Source organism: Anser cygnoides, chromosome 2, assembly GCF_040182565.1.
Source record: "Anser cygnoides isolate HZ-2024a breed goose chromosome 2, Taihu_goose_T2T_genome, whole genome shotgun sequence".
Lineage (NCBI taxonomy): Eukaryota > Metazoa > Chordata > Aves > Anseriformes > Anatidae > Anser > Anser cygnoides.
In genome coordinates, this window is record NC_089874.1 from 140,295,810 (window position 1) to 140,315,739 (window position 19,930).

Consider the following 19,930-nt stretch of genomic DNA (forward strand, 5'->3'; position numbering starts at 1 on the left):
GCCCCACATTGAGGGCAGTGTGCCAAATCAGTCCCTGGGTGACACCACTGGTTTATGGAACAAGTTTATGTAAATTACGTCTTTACGTAATTTATATAACCGAATGACAGCAGCATGATCGTGGTTCTTGGGATCATTTCGTAAAATTTCAGGACTGCCCTCCTCAGGTTTTCCAGAAGCATGGGTGGTCTCCACATGCTGAGACATTAGACCAACAACTTAAAACCTTGAGAATGAGTGACTCCTGTGTGGATTCAAGGGCTAAAAAACTGCTTTCACATGAAAGCTGTAATTCTCACATGATCTCTAGCTCTAAGAGAAGCTTAGGAAGTTTTACAGGCTACGATCAGAGCTGGCAAACAGGACATTTAAGTATAAAAATATGGGTTTATTGAAAGCTAAGACATATTACTATTTTCTTAACCGGAATCTACTTTGAGTAAAATCATGAGTTTTATGTGAAATAATTTTGATAGCTCATTTTTTCAGCCTGTAGGTTGTTGTAACTCATCTTGAACCATTGCTAACTACACAAACCACAGCACTGGCAGGCTTGGCAGTGGGAGAATGTCAGCTGAGCTATCTAGGAAACTAAATTTACCAAGGCTTTTTAAGACCTGGGTTAAAAACACATGCTCCACTGCTTCCTTTACAGAGCAGAAGACTTTGGTTTTTAGACATGCATGGCTATGAGAATTTATCTCAGTACTTTTGTGTTCACTATAAAATTACATGTTTAATTACCAAAGTAATCTGAGCTGCCTCCTCATCTTTGAATTTCTTGTGAGTGTTTCTGTGGGGAAAGGAAGCCCTTTCACCCTGTTTTACATATGGCGTATTCTTGCACTGAGAGTTTAATTTAACTTTGCTTATCTTGATCTTAAAACACAGCTACCGCACAGGCAGGTTTTGAGAAAGGCTGCATGTCCCTGGCTAGTGCCCTGACCATTGGACATATTTTCCTTCCCCAGTATTTACATTCTCTTCATGTGAACGTGGCCAGAATCTGTTGCTTTCAGCTACAACGTATTTGTTCATTCCTCGTAAGTTCAATGGGATGATGTTAGATCAGGTCCTGTAGAAAGCGCTGTGTGGGAATTTCTCAGCTAACCATCTTCTTCACCACAAAATTCTGGTTCAGGAGTACAGAAAGGCTCAGGAGCAATGCCACTGGAGAAGAGTTTCTCAGGCCCTGCCAGAGAGGCAGGAAGGGAGAGTCACTAACAGTCTGGTTTTTGAACGCATTACTTGGGATGGAGGCAAGCCTCATGCAAAGCCATGTCTGAGTGCTTCTCTCTGGCCAGGATGAGTTCCTTCACCTCCAGGTGATGCAGTCAGGTTCCAGCCCTTGCACATCTTTCCCTGACAAACTCCATGGCCACCTGCCAGCGCCCTGCACTCAGGGATGTGATGGAGGAGCTGATGTACTCCTGAGCAGCCCTTCTTTCTTATGCTCATTGCTAAGCTTCAGCAAGGAACAACAGAGTTTGTAGGGTTAAATCATCATCCTCCTGTGCTTTGAATCAGAAGATTGTTATTCCCTCCCTTCATCCCCCAATCTGAGGACTGAAAAAGATTATTTTTTTCACAATGCATAGGCTGAAAGAGATCATCAAAAATCTCTTTTCACATAATTTTTAAAAAGTAAACTCAAGACAATCGGAAAAAATGTGGTTTGAAAACGAAGCATGGAAGAATAAGACTTAGAATGTTGAATGCTGAGGACCTTTGAGAGTTTAGGATTCCTGAGTAAGCCTCATAAAATTTGAAATGTTCTGATAGGTCACTGCTGTCTGCTGAATTGTATAACATTCCCCCAACACTCAAGTGTATTTATGTATGAAACGATGGGTTTGATGATAGGAAACTTCTTTTGGCAAGGCCCTTCACCCCAACGTGCTTTTTAATTACAAACTACAAGTTTCTGAAAAAATGTGGGTTAATCTCTGCCCTCTACTTCAAAAGAAATGTATCATTTTTAGAATCAAACCTGCTGCCTGAATTCCAACAGAGCTGTAGGTCCTAGCTGTAGGGCATATTCTTGTATTCAGGGATTTTTTTTTACACATACTTGTCACTAGCACTAGCTAAAAGAATAGCAATCCATACAAATGGAAGTAAAAATCTGAGCTTAAATATGGGACTGGGCATAATAACTACATTTTAGTGTAACAAGGTTTAAATATATCCTGATACTTCTAAAATCTAGAGATCAGGTCCCAGCTGTTATTTCCTAGTATCCCTTGTGCTATATACAATGTGCAAGTAATGCCTCTCATCTATACGCTGCACCCAAGATTTTTTTTAAAAGTTATTAAGTTTTCAATTGCTAGACATGGCATTACCAAAAACATACATGCTTCATACAGGCCAACTGTATGAGGTTCAACAAGGCCAAGTGCCGGGTCCTGCACCTGGGGCGCAACAACCCCAAGCAGAGCTACAGGCTGGGGGAAGAGTGGCTGGAAAGCTGTGCAGAGGAAAAGGATCTGGGGGTGTTGGTCGATATCTGGCTGAATATGAGCCAGCAGTGTGCTCAGGTGGCCAAGAAGGCCAACAGCACCCTGGCTTGTGTCAGGAATAGTGTGGCCACTAGGACTAGGGAAGTGATTGTCCCTCTGTACTCGGCTCTGGTGAGGCCGCACCTCAAGTACTGTGTTCGGTTTTGGGCCCCTCAGTACAAGAAGGACATCGAGGTGCTGGAGCATGTCCAAAGAAGGACAAGAAAGCTGGTGAAGAGTCTGGAGAACAAGTCTTTTGAGGAGCAGCTGAGGGAACTGGGGTTGTTTAGTTTGGAGAAAAAGAGGCTCAGGGGAGGCCTTATTGTACTTTACAATTACTTTAAAGGAGGTTGTAGTGAGGTGGGGATCAGGCTCTTCTCCCAAGCACCGAGTGATAAGATGAGGAGAATTGGCCTCAAGTTAAGCCAGGGGAGGCTTAGGTTGGATATTAGGAGAAATTTCTTCACTGAAAGGGTTGTGTGGCATTGAAACAGGCTGCCCAGGGAAGTGGTTGAGTCACCATCCCTGGAGGTCTTCAAGAAACGTGTAGATGTAGAACTTCGTAGCATGGCTTAGTGGTGGACTATCAGTACTAGGTTAAAGGTTGGACCAAATGATCTTAGAGTCTTTTCCAACCTGAACGATACTATGATTCTATTTAGTATGGAGTTCAGATATGGACTGGAGCACAGGTTTTTTTACTGTCAAATTTGAAAGATCTGGCTTATATATTAGGATGATTAGAAATTCAAAATCTCCCTGCAGTTATGTCAATATGTTCAATGAAGCTAAGAAATTTACTGCTACAAACATTGTATTACTGTGCCTTACAACAAATCTGGGGAGAGCTGTCTTTGAAAAATATGTTAAAAAGGACATGTACCTTATTTCTATTGTAATTTGCACTCAGGGAAAATAAGTGTCAGTAAGAGATCAATAACAAATCATCAGCAAACTCATCCTTGAATTCAAAATTCTATGTACCAACAGGATTTATCCTGAAAATGGAAAAAAATGGGTAAATCCATGTTCTCTAATATCTACAATTACAGACAAATTGCCATAGAAAATTGCTTGAATCACATTTGTGTTATGATTGCTTGATGACTGCTGTGTGCCACATTTTGAAGGGACACCCATGCCTGTTGCAAGAGAAGATGTGTCAGCTACTATATTTATTCTTATTTATTCTCTGGTCTATTAAAATCTCGGCAAAATCAAATTCTTGGATGTTCCATTGACAGATAAATATGAACTTACTTATAGCTTCATAAAGATAATTATTTTCCCTCTTCTGATGTTTGAATAGGGAATTGCCTGTTTTACCTGCTTGAAAATATATTTAAATTCAAATTTAAATGGAAATATAAAATTCCTGACTGAGAGTTTCTCGAGAAAAAAAATCAGATCCATAATAGCTGGGATGTCGTGGTACAGAGGTAAAAAGGGTCCATAGTTACTTTCTGACTGCAGCAGCTGTGAACCCTTCTGAGATGCTTGGATTACAGGTCCCTTTCTTACAAAAGGAGGAAACATCTTTAATATAGAGCAACAGTGTTTGGTTCAAAAGAGCAAGAATCTGTGATTTTATTTAAGTGGCTCTCCAATCCAGCATGTTGTTCTGAAAATAATAACCAGATTATCTTTTGTTTTACTGCATTTCTTAATTTACCACTGGCAAAGCGCATAAGCACACCTGCACATCACATCCAAACGTGATTAGAAGAACGGGCAATTCCTTAAGCACAGTTGCGTGGGCCTGCTTCTTGTTACTTACTTGCTCCTTGGCTCTGTGCGTTTGGAAGTCCTTGGTGGGTCTCACAATGAGTTACTCCGTTTCTATCCAAGAGCAAGCCCGTCAAGAATCTGAATTCATGTCGAGTGTATAGGTCTCAACAGCAATACTCCTTCATCTTCTTGGCTGGCCTCATGGTGGAAAACTACAGGTGTTGCCTTCCAAGAGACGAGCTTTTGTCTTGTCTGCCCTCACACAGAACTGCTCTGCCAGTCCTTGTCACCAGCACTCCCCTGCATATGCTCTACCTTCTCCCACAGTCCTTCTGAGATCCTCACTGCAGGGATACTTAATTTTTAAAAAATTCCAGTTGTCTCCCTCCCTTCCTTCTTACTGTCCAATTCTCATGCCACTAAAATACATAAGAATAATTTCAGTGTGGACTAGTTTGGTGGGAAAATTCACAGCACAGTAATTTCCAGTTAGTTCTCCCTGACCAAACTGTTTCTTATAAATAACACTTGTAGATCTGTACTGTAAGTAACCTGATAGCTATAGTTATTAGCTACCAGATAATCTGATTTTTGTCACTCAGTGTAAGTGGTTTAAGCCATACTTTTTGCAAGCGTGCCATCTGGAAAACGAGCCTCCTCCCCACTGCTGGCTGTGAATGGGATGCTCACATTACCCCTGTGAGGTGAAACATCCTTCATTCTGTGGCCCCTGATCTAAGTTTGACACCAGAGCAGTGCACCCAGGTTGGCTCCATGAACAGTGTGTGTTATGGGGTGGGGGGACCAGCTGGTGCCTGGGCTGGAGAACAGCCTGGACCCCAGCCGATGGGAAGACGTTACCCTGTTATGCCCAAGGGGTTGGTAATGGCAAAAGCTGGAGGTCCAGCTGTGTACCTTAGTCACAACAGCCTCAGGGTTGCTCAAGAGTACGTTATCATCTCACCCCTCTAAGCTTTATTCCAGTACTGTAAAAGATGGCAGTAAGGTGGCTCCCACGCAACAAACCATGGTAACCTGAAGGTTACTTTTTCTACTTTCCCAATCTGGGATTGCTTTTTCCTGCCAAGTGCTTCGAGCACTCCATGGATGAAGATCAGTTTTCTACACTGATTTAAACTGTGACTGCAGTACCCTGGAAATGACTGTCCGATTTGGAAAAATTGCCAAGTTATGAGTGTGGAGGATTACCCAAAGTTAGACATTTTGTTCTCCGTAGGAGGAATGGCTCCTTTGTTCTCTTGGACAACCGGGGAATTTCATTATTTTATTTTTAACACTCACCATAGCCAATCAGTGGAAGCCAACCTGGTCATGCTGCCAGTGAGGATAAAATGTAAAGCCGTAAATCTCTCCTCAAATTGGGATTTAGATTCTTACGTACTTTACCAAACTGCTCTAATGGATCCTATCTGACATACATTTATCTGCAATGGTTAATAAGTTATTTGGTAAGTTATTCGTTTTTGGTTTTGCTTTCAGCACAGATACAGTTTTTTGTGGACATGACATCAACCGTGTAGTTTGAAATTAATCTGCCAACACTCTTCTTTCGTTTGTTCTCCCTTTCTCAAAGCAATAGGAACCTGTTTGAGAAGTGCAGAGTTCGGTCTTTCATTCCTGCTGGATGATTCCTCTGAGCAGAGGCAGGAATATTCTTTGGTGAGGTTGGAAGAGCCACTCTTTGTGTTATTGTCTCATTCTGCATGTGTGGAGGGTGAGTAGTTTCTGTACAGAAGGAGAGAAGGATCCTTAGACTCTTGCCAATTAAACAGACAGAAATGTGAGATGGAGTCCAGAGGCAGCCAAACGGTGCCCAAGAGTTCTTGTTTCTGATAGGCTCTTTGGGACCTGTGATTTCCAAATACTGAGCCAGTTTTGAGAGAGTACGTGTCTGAGTTCAAGGTACCTTTGAGAAAATTCCTGCTTTAAAGGTATTTTCCATAATGCAGCATAAAATTCCTAGAAACTTGGCAATGCTCACCAAGGAGTTGGTCTTGCATGGTGGTTTGTATGCATACCGTTATGGCTGGGCCACTACATCAGAGGCATCTTTTTCCACTGAGTAGTAACCATGAGCATACTTTACAGTGAGCACACACCACAAATGAATACCGCTGCCATGACTCACTCTCTGAGCCCTTCTCGGAGCCTCCAGCTGCGTGCAGGCAGAGGAGTTCCCACCTTCCCTGGTGGAAACTGTCTGATAAAACCTGCAAGAGGGAAAGCAGGTAAAAACAGGAGGCAGAGAAGAGGAAGAAGAAGCAGAGGCAAGAAAACAAAAACAAAAAACCACAGCATATAAGCAGAACTACCGAGCACTTGAAGTAAAGGTGGTAATTAGTTAGTAGCCACGAGTAATAGTCTGCATGTGATCTGGAAGTGTTGCTTAAGGGCTGGATCTGTTTCTTTGCAGAATGGCTCTTACGAGCTTGAATTGTACATTCCCACAGCAATGTCTTTAATCAGAGAATCTTCAAAGGGCTCAAGTCCCACGTGGATGCCAGCATTCACGTCTCTCTCATGTGTGCGTGCGCTTCCTCTTCTAATTGATTCCAAGTTGCAGAAAAGTATCCTAACAGTCTGCTTCTGCCAACAAACAGCTATACGGCTGCTCCAGCACTTCACTTTCTACCTGCAGTGAAGTCTCATCCTTTTTCAGTTGTCCTTTAATCTTAATGAAGAGATTTTGTTACTCCTTCGTCTTTTTTTTTTCCACCTTTCCCATCTTCCTATCATCTATACACAGCTCTTTCTTCCACTGCTTCTTTGTTTATGCAAGGATTTTCTCTTAAATTCCAGCATTCCCTGAGGTCAAAATTGCTTTATGCTGCCTGCTTGCTCTGCTTTTTTGGGCTATTTGCTAATCACAGTTTTTGTTACAGGTCTCACCTATCACTTACTGGCTGATGTTAGAAGCCAGCTGTGCTGCTCAGACAGGCCATTAATGGTGTCAATTTGGGGCAAATGCCCTCCAAAGATTAAAAATAAGGTTTCCAGAACATTTTCACTTGTCATTACAGTCATTACACTTACACTTACATTTACTTACAAGTTCAATTAGAAATCAAGATACGTGTTTATCTATTTTCCCCAGTGTAATTAAAAAATAAAAAATAAAAAAAATCTAGTGCTGTTTGCAGCTCTAAGAGCTCAAATACTGGAATTACTCTAACACATGAAAATCAGTAAGAAGTTTGAAATAGAAAGAGATAAATCTGTTTTCACTGTTCATAATTAAATTTAAAAAGAAAAGACATAACAGAGATGTGTAATTTGAATCTTCCAAATCTTTTTCAATTCACTAATTAGGAGTGTTGCAATGTAGGAAAAAATAGAGTGTTTATAAAGTTGCAGAGTTTCTTTACAGACCCTTTTTTTTTTTTCCCTAGCAGGCTCAATTCATTACCATCTGGCGGCTGCTGTTTTGTGGGCTTGAAAAAATGAGTTGAAGTCTTAGGTATAATTCTGAGGATATGTATCAGTGCGGCAAAAGCTGATGACAGCTTAAATCCTTACTGCCAAGGATATACGGGTGTACAAGCTGAGCCCTGTGTGAGTTTTCCAGGACAGGCTCGAGTTGTAGTTACACTGTGCAGTGAAGAAGAGGGGAAGCCTGAATCCGCCCCAGCAGTGTTGTGCAGACCAGCAAGTGCAGCAGAATGCGAGATGCCAAGCCCTGGCAGCAGTCAGCCATGCTGTGGCTGTATAGCCACAGAGCTGGCCCATGCTGGAAGCCCTGCTCCTCTGCTAAGCTGCCTTTCATCTTTAAAATTAGCTCCGCTTTTGCATCACACCCCCTTGTACAGCGCGAGCCTGGCCATTGCCAAGTGGAGGAGCAACTCCTTGCATGTCCCAGATATTTTAGCCCTGAGCCTCTGTGCCAAAACTCACCCAGCACCCTAAGCTGTGTGGATGCAGAAATAACATCCTCTGTAACTTGGGTGGGACGGAGCTGCCGCCGCCGGCAGTTCAGTAGGTGGCATTGTTCTCCTAGAGATTGCACTGAGGCGGTGCTCAGCACCGTATCACGGGGGAGTACAAGCAGCTGCAGTTGTTTTGCCGAGGGTGTGACAACAATCCAGAAGGCTGACTTCCTGCAGTTGTTAGCTTCTGGTGATTTCTGGACCGTTCTTCCAGTCTGCCTTCGTTTTCCACAAAGGCGATAGCTTCCAGTAGAGCAACTGCTTTCTTGCCAAGCCTCCCTCAGGACTCTTTATGGACATAGGACTTTCTCCACTGCAGCCTGCCCTGAGCTGCACAGCGCTTACGGTCTCAGTCCTCTGTCTATTGAGCAGTGAGAAAAGCGATGTCTGCTTTAATTGGACTCCGTGACAAACCCTCCTTAACTCTGGAAAGAACAAGGCTGAGCTGTCAGTCGTGTGCCAAATTTAGATGTGAAAAAAATCACGAGAGCTTCTGTTTGACAGGTGCTTTACAAATGTGATTTACTAACATTAACAGATTTCCACATAAACATACGGCTTTTCCCTCAAGCTGTCAGTTCATCACCTTTCATGACACCACTGCTTTGTAGTTTTAACACAGCATTACAATAATTCTGTTATAAACAAGGGCTTTCATTCAGCTTTCACTAGGAAATGCCTAAATGCACTGTGCAATATATAAATATTTTTTTTTTGTATTAAAATAGTAATTGGTGAAAAATATTTATGGAAGACAGAACTAGGCATCTCAAAGTCCCATATCTTACTGCCCCCAAATGTTATGATGAGATTTCTACCCCCAAATTTTACAACTGGCCCATCTCTCTGTTGTGGTGCCAAAGACCAGTGTTCAATCACCCCACATCCCTGGGCAGATAGGGAGGTAAAAATGGTCCATCTGGTGAGATGAAGATAAAATGGAAGCCTTTCCAGCAGTATCTGTAAAGCAAGAATATCTCCCACGAGATGACCATTTCTATTAAACAATTTGGCTGCCCTGTGTGAGCTATTTATAGATTCCCATCTTTTTAACTCTTGAGTGGCAGCAAAATGTAATTATAAGAGGAGACAAGGTTGGAGATGCATGTTAGTAATTAAAAAGTCCATCAAAAGATTAGTGTGCTCTCACAGTCTCTGCGCTCAGGACAACAGACCAACCATTTGGTACACAGGGTTGTAATATACTTCTCCAAGTCATCAGTACTGGTGACATGCAGTCAAGTACCCCTTAGGAATCATATATTCATCCAGCAAATGCTCATTTTGAAAGCATGAAGGATGTGCTCTGTCCACGCACGATCATGATGCACGACAGGAGGTACAGCAGAAGAGGGCTGGCCAATATGTAGGAAAGGCTTTTGTGGCCTGAGGTGAACTATCACTCCATGCCTTTGAATGGGGAGGGTAATTACACCATTATTCTGGATGACTTTTATGAGGTTGCGCACGATGAAAAAAGACAATAGTTTCCTCAATCCAATTTTCTTCCCACGCAAGAGCAATCACAATCTGTCCCTAAATATTGCTGTGTCCTAGTAATATATACATTTATTCATCTATCTGTAGCGCTGAAAACATTGTGCTGCTTCATTGCAGAAATCCATAAACGCATGTAAAGTAGCTGAAACAGTGTCTTAGAGAGCTGGTGGCTTGGAGTAAATAAGCAGTTTTGAGAAAGGAAAAAAAAAGACACAAAACAAAACAAAAAAAAATACCAACTCTAACTCTGTACAGATGATTTTTCAGCATTGAGGCCTACTTTTTGTCTGAATGGAATTATGAATTATCTCAGAGCTATTCTGCTTCCAGTTAGTCCATCTGTAATCATTCTAGTGTGGTTTCTAATGGAAATGCACACATATAAACATACAAACTTCCTGTCCATGTCGGGAGGAAGGTTTCCTGGGATTTATTTGACAAATAACGAATCATGAAACACTTAAACAAATTGTAATTAACTAGCATGTTTGGGGCAAACTTTTCAAGCAAATGCAGCTGTCAATAAAGCAAAGAAAAACATTTCCTATTTGATATTAAATACTATTTGGTTCTGATATGAAGCTCTGGTCCTATATCCAGGGCTTTTTTAACTGGGGATAGGGGAAGGAGAAAAAGGCAGATGGGAAGTTTTTTTTGTAAACATTGCTCTCTTAACTTCTTCAAAAACAGTTCCTTTGGTTGCACTCATGTGACCAGGGCAGCCCTTTACACTGTAAACAGCCACCTTGAAAGCAGATATTTCTAAGCAGCAGAGAAAAAGAATTGCTTCCACAGGGCTGTTGATCTCATCTGGAAGAACATAGCTAATACAGATCAAGTGGGAGAAAGTGCCTGGTCCTCTCTTGAGCACGGAGAAAGCTTCATTCAGATGGAGGTCAGCTCCCTCCTCAGCACCCCTCTTGCTTCTCTAACTTGCCTGGTCTTGACCTTGCCAGTAATGACCTGCCCATATATGCTTGCTCCGTCTTCATTTCTTTTATTAATAAATTTCTTTTATTTAAGAAGTTTCTTTTATTAAGACCTCTTGCTCTTCTCTTTCTTCAACATCCACCACTAATCACTGTGGTCTGCATGGACCTCTCACCTAATCCAGCAGAGCTGTCCATACATGTACATGCTCAGCTGCAGCTAAAAAAGCTAAGCCCTACGTCTTTCTCCAGTTCTTACCCTGCATGAAACATTTAATAATTGCTTCTTGCCTTAGAATTACTTGTATTTTCCCTGGTTCTCCATTCTGAGGAAAAAGCTCGCTCTTCACCAGAAGGCTGTCAGTCTTTTCATACAGTCAGCATAAAGTGTGTCTTCATGCTCATGGGTTAAAAGGCTTTTCTCTGAATTCTTAATGGATTTTGTTTTAATACTTCCTGATTCAGTCTCTCTCTCTCTCTTGACAATCTCGGTGTGTGTAATCCGTTGTTCTTCCAGGCCAGATTGTCCATCCAGTTGTATTTTCACCCAAATCTGCTAGGTATGCTAATAATCACCCTAAAAGTTTATGTTAACCCATTTTAATTTTACATTTTCCTCTGTCATCTGACTTCTCAAAAACAAAGCACAGAAAGAAAGAAACAAAAAAGCACACATTGCCAACTTGACAGGAAAACATTGCAAAGAGAGAATCATTCTCATCCTTTTCTGTGTGCAGAGTGAAGCAATCAGAAATGCACACAGAAATCTGCTTTCCCCCAGTGACCTTCATAATATTTGTCTCCAACACGAGGAGAGGGCTGTTGGGAGTACCTTGAACCGGACAGGTCATGTCAGCAGCCTTCCCTTCAGAGCTGTTTGTAGGCTGTCTGCTCGCTCCACTGCAGCTGAACGTGGTTTAGGTTGCGGTTAATGGCTTCTCACGGCACCGCAGCTGTGGAAGGAAATCCCTCTCCTCTTGGTCGGGTGAATGACAGGAGAGAAGAGAAGTAAGCACGGAGTTAGAGAATGTGATTGCACACTGTGAAACCCACTCCAGACCACACAACAGTAACACCTGTACATTTATCATGCCTTGCATCTGTCGGTACAAGTAGGTGCTGGGTCTCATGCTGGGATTATTGAGATAAAAAGAACCCAGAACAGAGGATTTTTGCAACTAGGCTTGTGTGGCTTGAGGCTTCATATTGCAATCAAGCTGTCCCTGAACCTGATGCATTAGCCCTGTGCAACATTGAGGAGAAATTTTGTCCTGGATTTGGAAAGGAAGGGGAAAAAAAGGCTAGTCGCAGCAGAGGAGACCTTCAGTAGCTCTTTATTTCAGCCCGCAGCTGTGCCAGCACTCCTCCCGTCAGCACACCGGCGCTGCATGTTGGGCAGAAGTTCCCGGACGAGGAAATTCCTGTGGTTCAGCACTTTTACCCATGACTTGGTCCAGCAACGCTCCGGTGATTCCTGCCCAGGCCCTGCCATACTCTCCATCACTTTGTGGTTACTCTCCCTCCCTTTTTAAGTAAAGAAAGGCCTGTACTCATTGACAATTTGTACATCAGCTGCATGAGAGAAAAGGCTCCTTTTGCCCTCTCTCTCTTTCCTCTCTGCGTATCTGCATGGGCCTCCTGTAGGGATTCCTGGCAATGGTCTGGGTGTCTGGGATGCAAATGTCCCTTCTGCAGGAGAAAGAGAAGTACTGCACACATAGCTGTGGTGGAGAGTGTGGGGTAAACATTTCCAGGCATAGGTCAAATATTTAGCAAATATACATTTATTTTGTAAGTATTTCCACAATTTAGTCCATGTTTCACACAGTCATATGCAAGTTTCACCCAAGAGAGTTTTAAATCTGTCTTTAGGTCTGGAACACTTTTCAGGATGTTTCAAATAATGTGCCTGTTTTACAAATGTGAAATCCTTCTGCAACCAAGTCAAACGATTTGTTAAAACTCAGAATGTCAGAGACAGGACCAGGACTGAATTGCAGTAGTGATGACCCTAATCCTACTCAATCATTCGTTGTCATCTATCCCTCTTTATATATCGTGTATTGATGTAGTGTGAAGTCCTTTAGTGTCAAGGTCTGAAGCTTTTATTGAAAAAACTCTCAGGTGCTGTTTGCTGCGACCCCCTGCAACCTGTTCACATTGCTCCACAAACTCTCATAGTAAAGCTGGAAGTTGCTGCACCTTGGAAATGCTCACCAAGGTTATAGAGAACAGGAAGATGATCACTTGTTTATGAAGTGCTAGAGTTCAAGCACGTATCCCTCCCAAATTCATGAAGTGATACTCTTGTGTTTCACAGCACAGTTGTTGAAGTACAGAGCATTCATAAGGCTGGTCCCAGAACATGCCTCTCACTTCAAGAAGCAGGGATGGGTCTTGGCTGAAGGAAGAGTTCCCAAACACTCGGCAGCAGCTCACACTCCTCTGTATTTCATATGTAAAAAAAAAGAATTTAAATCATTTTACAGTAAATCTGTCTTTTTTACGTTTTTTTTTATCCAACCTGATTGATGCATAGGATGTGTTTGTTTGTTTGTTTGTTTGTTTCCAAAGCTATTCTATAATTTATAATCCTGGATTTACAGACAGGAGATTGAAGGACTGATGCATCTCCAAGCTGAAGTTTGAGAAAACATCTTGAATGCTGACTACCACCATCAGCACATACCATAGAAATTTTTAATCGATGGCTTTTTTTGGCATTATCAAGTACATTTCTGTGCTAGGAATTGTCAGGAAAAAATATAGTTTAGAACTGTCTCTAACAATGTTTGTTTCTAACAAGAAATCAACAAGGTATTTTGCCATGGGAACTCACAAAAGCCTCACATATCTGCTGCCAGCCAAAATATTGTTCAAACCAGAAGCTGTTTTGTGACAATTGTACCATTGCACTCTGTGAAGAGTACAAATGGCTGTGGGAAAATGTTATTCAACGCTCTCTGAAGACACAGCAAGATTGCTGTTAAGTTCAGTGAGTCTTGGGTCAGGTCCTCAAGAATGCAGAAATAATCAATTCATCAAATTTTTAAGTTTACTCACACAGGACTAAGCACATTTTGTCCTGTAGAAATGTACTAGACACCAAACATATCTAAGATCTTGAGTTCAAACAGGAATACATGCAGCAATATGATAGAACTTGCACATATGCTGAAGAAAGAAAAATTTCTACTGGAAATTCTGCTAAATGGGGAAACAGCTGCAAAAAATATAGAAGGATTATTGAAATGATGCAATCCCCCCCCAACCCCCCAAAAAAACAACAACTTTGGGCCAAGATTAATTCTGAACTATTTGAATATACAAGTATTTGCGTGTGTTTCTTTTTAGGCATATTTCTAAGCAATAATTTTAAGAACTTCCACTCAAAAACAGATTAAACAGGATGTAAAAAATAAGAAATGACATATGCTTATACTAACTGAATATGTTATAGCTAGTGGGAAACTTATATGGTAATTATTTCTTCCAGAGAAGGTCATTCTTTATCTTGCACTTTAAAATAGAGAGAAGCTTATGTAATACAATTATCCAAATAAGTTGGATGACACCAGCTAAGTCAGGACCAGGATTTCTTATGGGTCAGTTCTGGATTATTTCTGTGTATTATACAAGACTGCTTATCACAAAATGCTTAAATGGTATTGGGAGCAAAGCCCAGCACCCAGGACTCTCTGTCCCACTTAAGCACTAACTATGGGGTTATGGAGCCACATTTTCTCTTATTTTCTCTCCTTCCCAATGGATTATTGCACACTTGGCTTTGCTATAACAACAGAAAGGTGGAAAATGGCCTTCCAACCTGCCCGATAACCTTGTGTCTGAGGCATTCATATGAGAGATGGGCAATGTGGATTCAAACCATCTTGGTTTGGGAGCCCCTAGACCTCTGATCTCACAGTCTCTGGGCAATGCTTTTTATCACTAAACATTATACAAACAGCAAGTAATGTCAGCTCCTTTTTTGGATGCATATTACAGGATGATATTACAATCATCTGTAGTTTTTAAATACTGTTTTAGGGGTTGTGAAAGAAGTTGGGAACTTCTGTCCTTTGGATTTTAGGCGTCCTATAGGACTGGACCCTAATCTTCCAAACGTGTTAGCTGGTCTAGCCATAAAACTCCAGAATTTCACTTCACAGAAATCACTGTGTTCCATAAAATCGGGGCCATTTGTCTTTACTCTTCATAATGACTTTCAAGTGACAATCTCAAACACTCTGTGAGCATTAGTCCCAGAGCATTCAGGGGAACAAACATACATTTTACTCAATTCACAACAAACAAACAAGGAAATGTTCTAATGTAGTGCCCAGGAAGCAAAATGCTTCAGTTGTTTTAGTGCATGTTCTGCCTTGGGGATACCATTGACCTAAAGTATTTTTGACATTCATTAATTATTTTAGACTGCATCCATTCTATTTAGGTTCTCAGATAAAACTGAATAGTGAGTTTCTGTCCACTTTTCCAGCTTCTGAATTCACCCTTTGGCTCAGTGACTGGCTTCCTTTTTAAGTCTCTAGAGAACATAATGTTTTGCCAGAATAATTAAGCAGTTTTATGTCCAAGGAACTTATCTGCTTCCATTAAGCCATGCTGAGATTTAAAATTAAGACAATAGATGAGAAAAATACCATCATCCAGATTTTCATCTCAGCCACTTTGGTGTAAATTCGTCCATTAAAATTCTAATGGAATTCTCTTTTTCTTGAGATTTTTCTAGGTGGTTAACTGTTTTAACAGTAAACAGTTAAAAGCTGAGGTAATTCAGCTCTTATCTTTTTCCCTTTGGCCAAAATGGACTTAACTGAAAGGACAGAAAAATTATTAAGGGAAGTAATGGCCTGAAACTGTTCCTGTCAAAAACAAGGAAAATGTAGTCTTACAGGCAGAGTTGCAAGATTTATAATTATAGTGTTTTAAGAGTTATTAAAATTGTCTTGGAAGCTGAATGATGACTATTTATACTTACAGTTGACAAATGATTAAGTAACAGTAAAAAAAAAAACCAAAACACCGCACTGAAAGAAAACCAGTCCATATTTTCTTTGTCTAACTCAAACGCTGCTAGGCAAAGGTAGTAATTTTGAATAGTGCTTATTCTGCACTCATTGGTTTTTACAGCTCACAATTCTGTTCATGTCAAGGAAATGGATGATGAGGGTACTCCAATATTTAAACACAAAAATGAGTGTGGAGTAAGCCTGTAAACTCATCACTGATGGAATTATTCACCAGCAATAATAACCCTTGCCAGCAATAAAGTGACCCTAGACCTTACAAAAATTTGAAAACACTCTTTAGCCTTCTACTGTAGACAATTTATTGTGAAACTTACGGACCTCTTTAGTGACCTCCCCAATTCATACCTCACACACGTTGAATTTTCCAACAGAAATCCATATGCCTTAGCATATCACCAATGGCTTCTCCAAAATGTCTCCTCTAGGTACTCCTGTTTTCCCTCTCTTCTTGTGGAACTGTTGGGAAGACAGAAAGCATTTTCTGGGGCTCCTAGGGGTCATTGACCCACATATGATTTTGGGGTCCATGGAGCAAAGCAGAGCATTCACCTCCCCAGAGCATGGTAAGAGCCTCGCAAGGAGGCTCTTCTCCTACCTGAAGGATTTCGTTTCACACAAGAGTGAAGGCAGCCAAGAAGCTCACTCGTATCAGAAAATCCTTCAGGAGACCTATTGCAAATGACAGTAACCACAGTGCTGAAGTAGTAATATTGATGTAGCCACAGTAGTTTTAGGATTCATTGATCTAAAAGAGAGAGGATCAGAGCACAGGGAGAGGTATTGTTCTTTATTAATCAACTGGTAGACTTGGGAAATGGACAGCTTTTTGGATTGAGTCTGCTGTCATTCATATTATGCCTGATGAAATGGACTCTGAACCTAAAAGGAATAGACAACAGTTTGGGGCTGAGCAGTACAAGAATGCAAAAAGAAAGCTAAATCATCACAAAGTGAATTTAATTCATTTTTAGTCATCTGTGGATTAGATTTAATTAATAATTATATTGTTTTATATACAACTAATGAATGTGTTTCAATACGTTTGAGAAACTAGTGCTTTTTTCAGAAACACGAGGATTTTACTAGAGACCCTAGAAAACTGTTAAACTAGTGATCGGCACCAAGGATAGGATCTCAGTTTTAATGTTCTTCACAGTTTACATGTTCTAGCAATGTGATTTACTGAGGTAACATTATAACATGAATTTATGATTTTTTTATCACAACATTTATATAAAGTTCTATATGTTGTTCTAATTTCACTAGATAAGTATTCTGCCTTAAGTTGTTTACACTTAATTGTTGATGCCATTTATTAAATGCTTATTAAATGCTTGTTAATACAGAGCTTTTTAGATTTTGTAGTGGATGTATGCATCATGTATTACATTTACAAGTTCAAACATATGGTATTCATAAAGAGCAACAACACTGACAATTTCCTTTTCTAAATGGTGAAACTTTTTTGATTAAGGGCTGAAGATGCGAAGGTATCTGTTTTGTAATCCAACAAACATGTGCACAGATGTACTTGAACACACAGTGCATGTTTGTAAACTCACGTAAGGACAATGTGAATCACCCTTGGAACCATCCTACAAAGGACTGATCCAAAGCCTATTTAAATCTATAGAAAGATTCCCACTGATTTTATTATGTCGTGGCTGATGTCCAAAACAGATGACCACGGATGTTTCTTCACAGAAAAAGTATTATCAACTTCTTTAAAAACTGGTGAAATCCTCCCATGGCAAAACTCCTATCAATTTTAATGGTGTCAGGGTTTTCCCTGTGCATGTTTAGACATTCAGCTTCATGTGCCCTTTAATGACCAAGAAGTGATGTTGATATATCTGGAAACTCCATTGTGAATAATTGATTTTCAGCTGCATAAAGTATCTCTGCCAATGCACCACAGCTGATATTTTTACACCCTATTGATAGGTTTTAGGGAATGCACACTCATTCTTCATTTAGACATCCATTTTACTCTCAGTCCCTGCTGGGATTCACAAACCAAGTGCTCTTTCACCTTCTCACATGCAAGCTATTTAATGTCAGTGCTGGTGACTCTAAAAAATTGCATGATAGCTAGCATGCTGGCTTAAAGAAGTAGAAGCCTTGGTTCAAATCCCTCCTCTGCCCTGTGTGGCCTGAACTTGCACCTCCCATGTCCTAGGAAGCTGTCTGGCCTCCCATGAATGGGGATGATATATGATTAAAGCTGTCCTAATTTCTATCAGATGTTTAAGTATTTACTCAAGAGCTTATGGTAATGTATGTCTTCCCTCTCACAGCTGAGAGCCCCTAAAGCACAAAACTGGAGATTTATTTAGACGTTGGTAATTTGTTCTCTATTTTCTTTCCTTCTTGCCACCCCAAAGTAAATCTTAGCTATTCCAGTGAGAGATCAGAAAGAGAGGTTTGGGGGACATTCCTCACTCTGGTTTAGCAGCCTGAGCAGTCCTCCAGGAGACATGGTTTAAGCACTCTAGACAGAGGACAGCTGTGGAATAAGCAGCTACTGTCACCGTCAGATTGAAGAAATTCAGGTACCAGCAAGCAGTGGCCTTTGGCTGAAATCAATCTGTCGCTGCAGTCAATAAGAATGAGAAGAAATATTTTCCTTCCTAATGAAAACCAACATATAAATTGAAAAGGAGGAACTTTAAACTAATACTGTTTCATTTTCTAACTAATCAGCTCCTGATAACTCTTTTTTGTTATTTTTTAGCACAAGGACTTTTTTTTTTCCCTTGTAATTTTTATCAGCTGGCTTCTTTTTAGAAAATATAACTTTTTTTTTTTTTTTTTTTCCTTTCCTGCAGGTGCTGTTGCCACCATATGATGATCCTGTGAATGGAGCTGCTAAAGATCCACCACCACCTTATGTGTCAGCATAAGTGAGAGTGTGCTATGTACCTAGGGAGGATAGCTTTACTTTTCAGACACTGGAGCAATAGTTTGATCATTTCACTTCCAGGGTATAACCTCTATGGGTTATACGTTGCTGTTTTGCTGACATATTGAAACCTAAATTGTATGATTAAAATTCTGTAGATAGTTTTAATAATTTGCTGCAACTACAGTAGTGTGCTGAACTAGTTTCAGAACAATTCTGGGTAGCGATAAGGTTACAGTAGTTGCTGAATAGCTTTGCCCACCATGTCTGACATGCAGTGCTACAGGATAGAGAACTGGCATTCTCAATCAGGTTCAGAGTGTAATGTCCTTTTTTTTTTTTTTTTAATTTATAAAACTTCCAAAGAATTATAAATGCAATTCTCAGATGCCCACTTTGACCTTCAGAATACAGACCAAATCCAAAAAGTGACATTCAGCTTCATTCCTGTTCTGCAAAAATCTATGAGTAAGCATACTTACTCATATGAATAGTGATGATTGCAAGAAGGATGAAAGTTATGTACTATTCTCATCAACCTGGCTAGTAAGAAACCAATTTAATGGGGAAAAATAAGTATGGGAAATCAGAATAGACAAAGCACTCTGTGATGTGTAACAAGGCAGAACCTGTGGTCTACAACGACTCAGTCCCAGCCTGTAACTATTCTAATGGTCAAAACAAAACAAAACAAAACAAAACAAAAACAAACAACTTCTTACCAACTTCTGGTAATTTTCTTTTCCTGCCTATACACCATTTTTCTCTCCAGAAACTTCTCAAATAGCATTTTGAGGTCACAAACTCCCTGTTTCGAAAGTCCCATGGTTAGGTGGCAAAGCTGCATCTTTCGCACTCGATATGCAAATGTTTTCCCATTGGAATGTGCCTGTAAATATCGCAGTGTTCTGCTGGGTGTGAAGTAAATTATGCAGATTCCAAGATATATGTTCCCAGCCTATGGGAAACTTATGCATGTACCTTCCCGGAGCATTAGCAGATACGTTTAGCGTGTTTCTCGTATACATCAGCGTGAGGATTTCAGATTCCTTTTATAACTGAACTGGTTATGCTGAGAATCTTCCTCATGGGACTCATCCATCCACGAATGCTTGCGTGAGGTATTTTTTTTTTCTTCCCCAGAGAAGTGCCTCCTGCACATGTAATTTTTTGTTGCTGACGAAGATGCTACTTCTAACTGAAAAGGATCAGGACAAGGAAATACAATGTCTATCTCTACCTCTCACCGCTCCCCCCTGTGGTGCCTCCTCAGCATTTGGGGTGATTAAGCAGGTTGAAGCAAGGCTGATGCCACTGCACAGAGGAAAATTGCAGCGCAGAGCTGAGGGATGGTTTGGAGGGGCACCAGAAGAAT

At 40.7% G+C, this 19,930-nt stretch overlaps 1 protein-coding gene across 1 annotated transcript in view; it reads left to right on the plus strand.

Moving 5' to 3' along the window:
- The window catches only part of LAPTM4B (lysosomal protein transmembrane 4 beta), a 59,257-nt gene extending 40,321 nt beyond the window's left edge, over positions 1-18,936 (plus strand). The window contains exon 7 of the mRNA XM_048068701.2: positions 18,482-18,936. Within this exon, the coding sequence (XP_047924658.1) occupies positions 18,482-18,556 (75 nt within the window). The 3' untranslated portion in view covers positions 18,557-18,936. The remainder of the gene's footprint in view (positions 1-18,481) is intronic.
- The last annotated feature ends 994 nt before the right edge of the window (positions 18,937-19,930 follow it).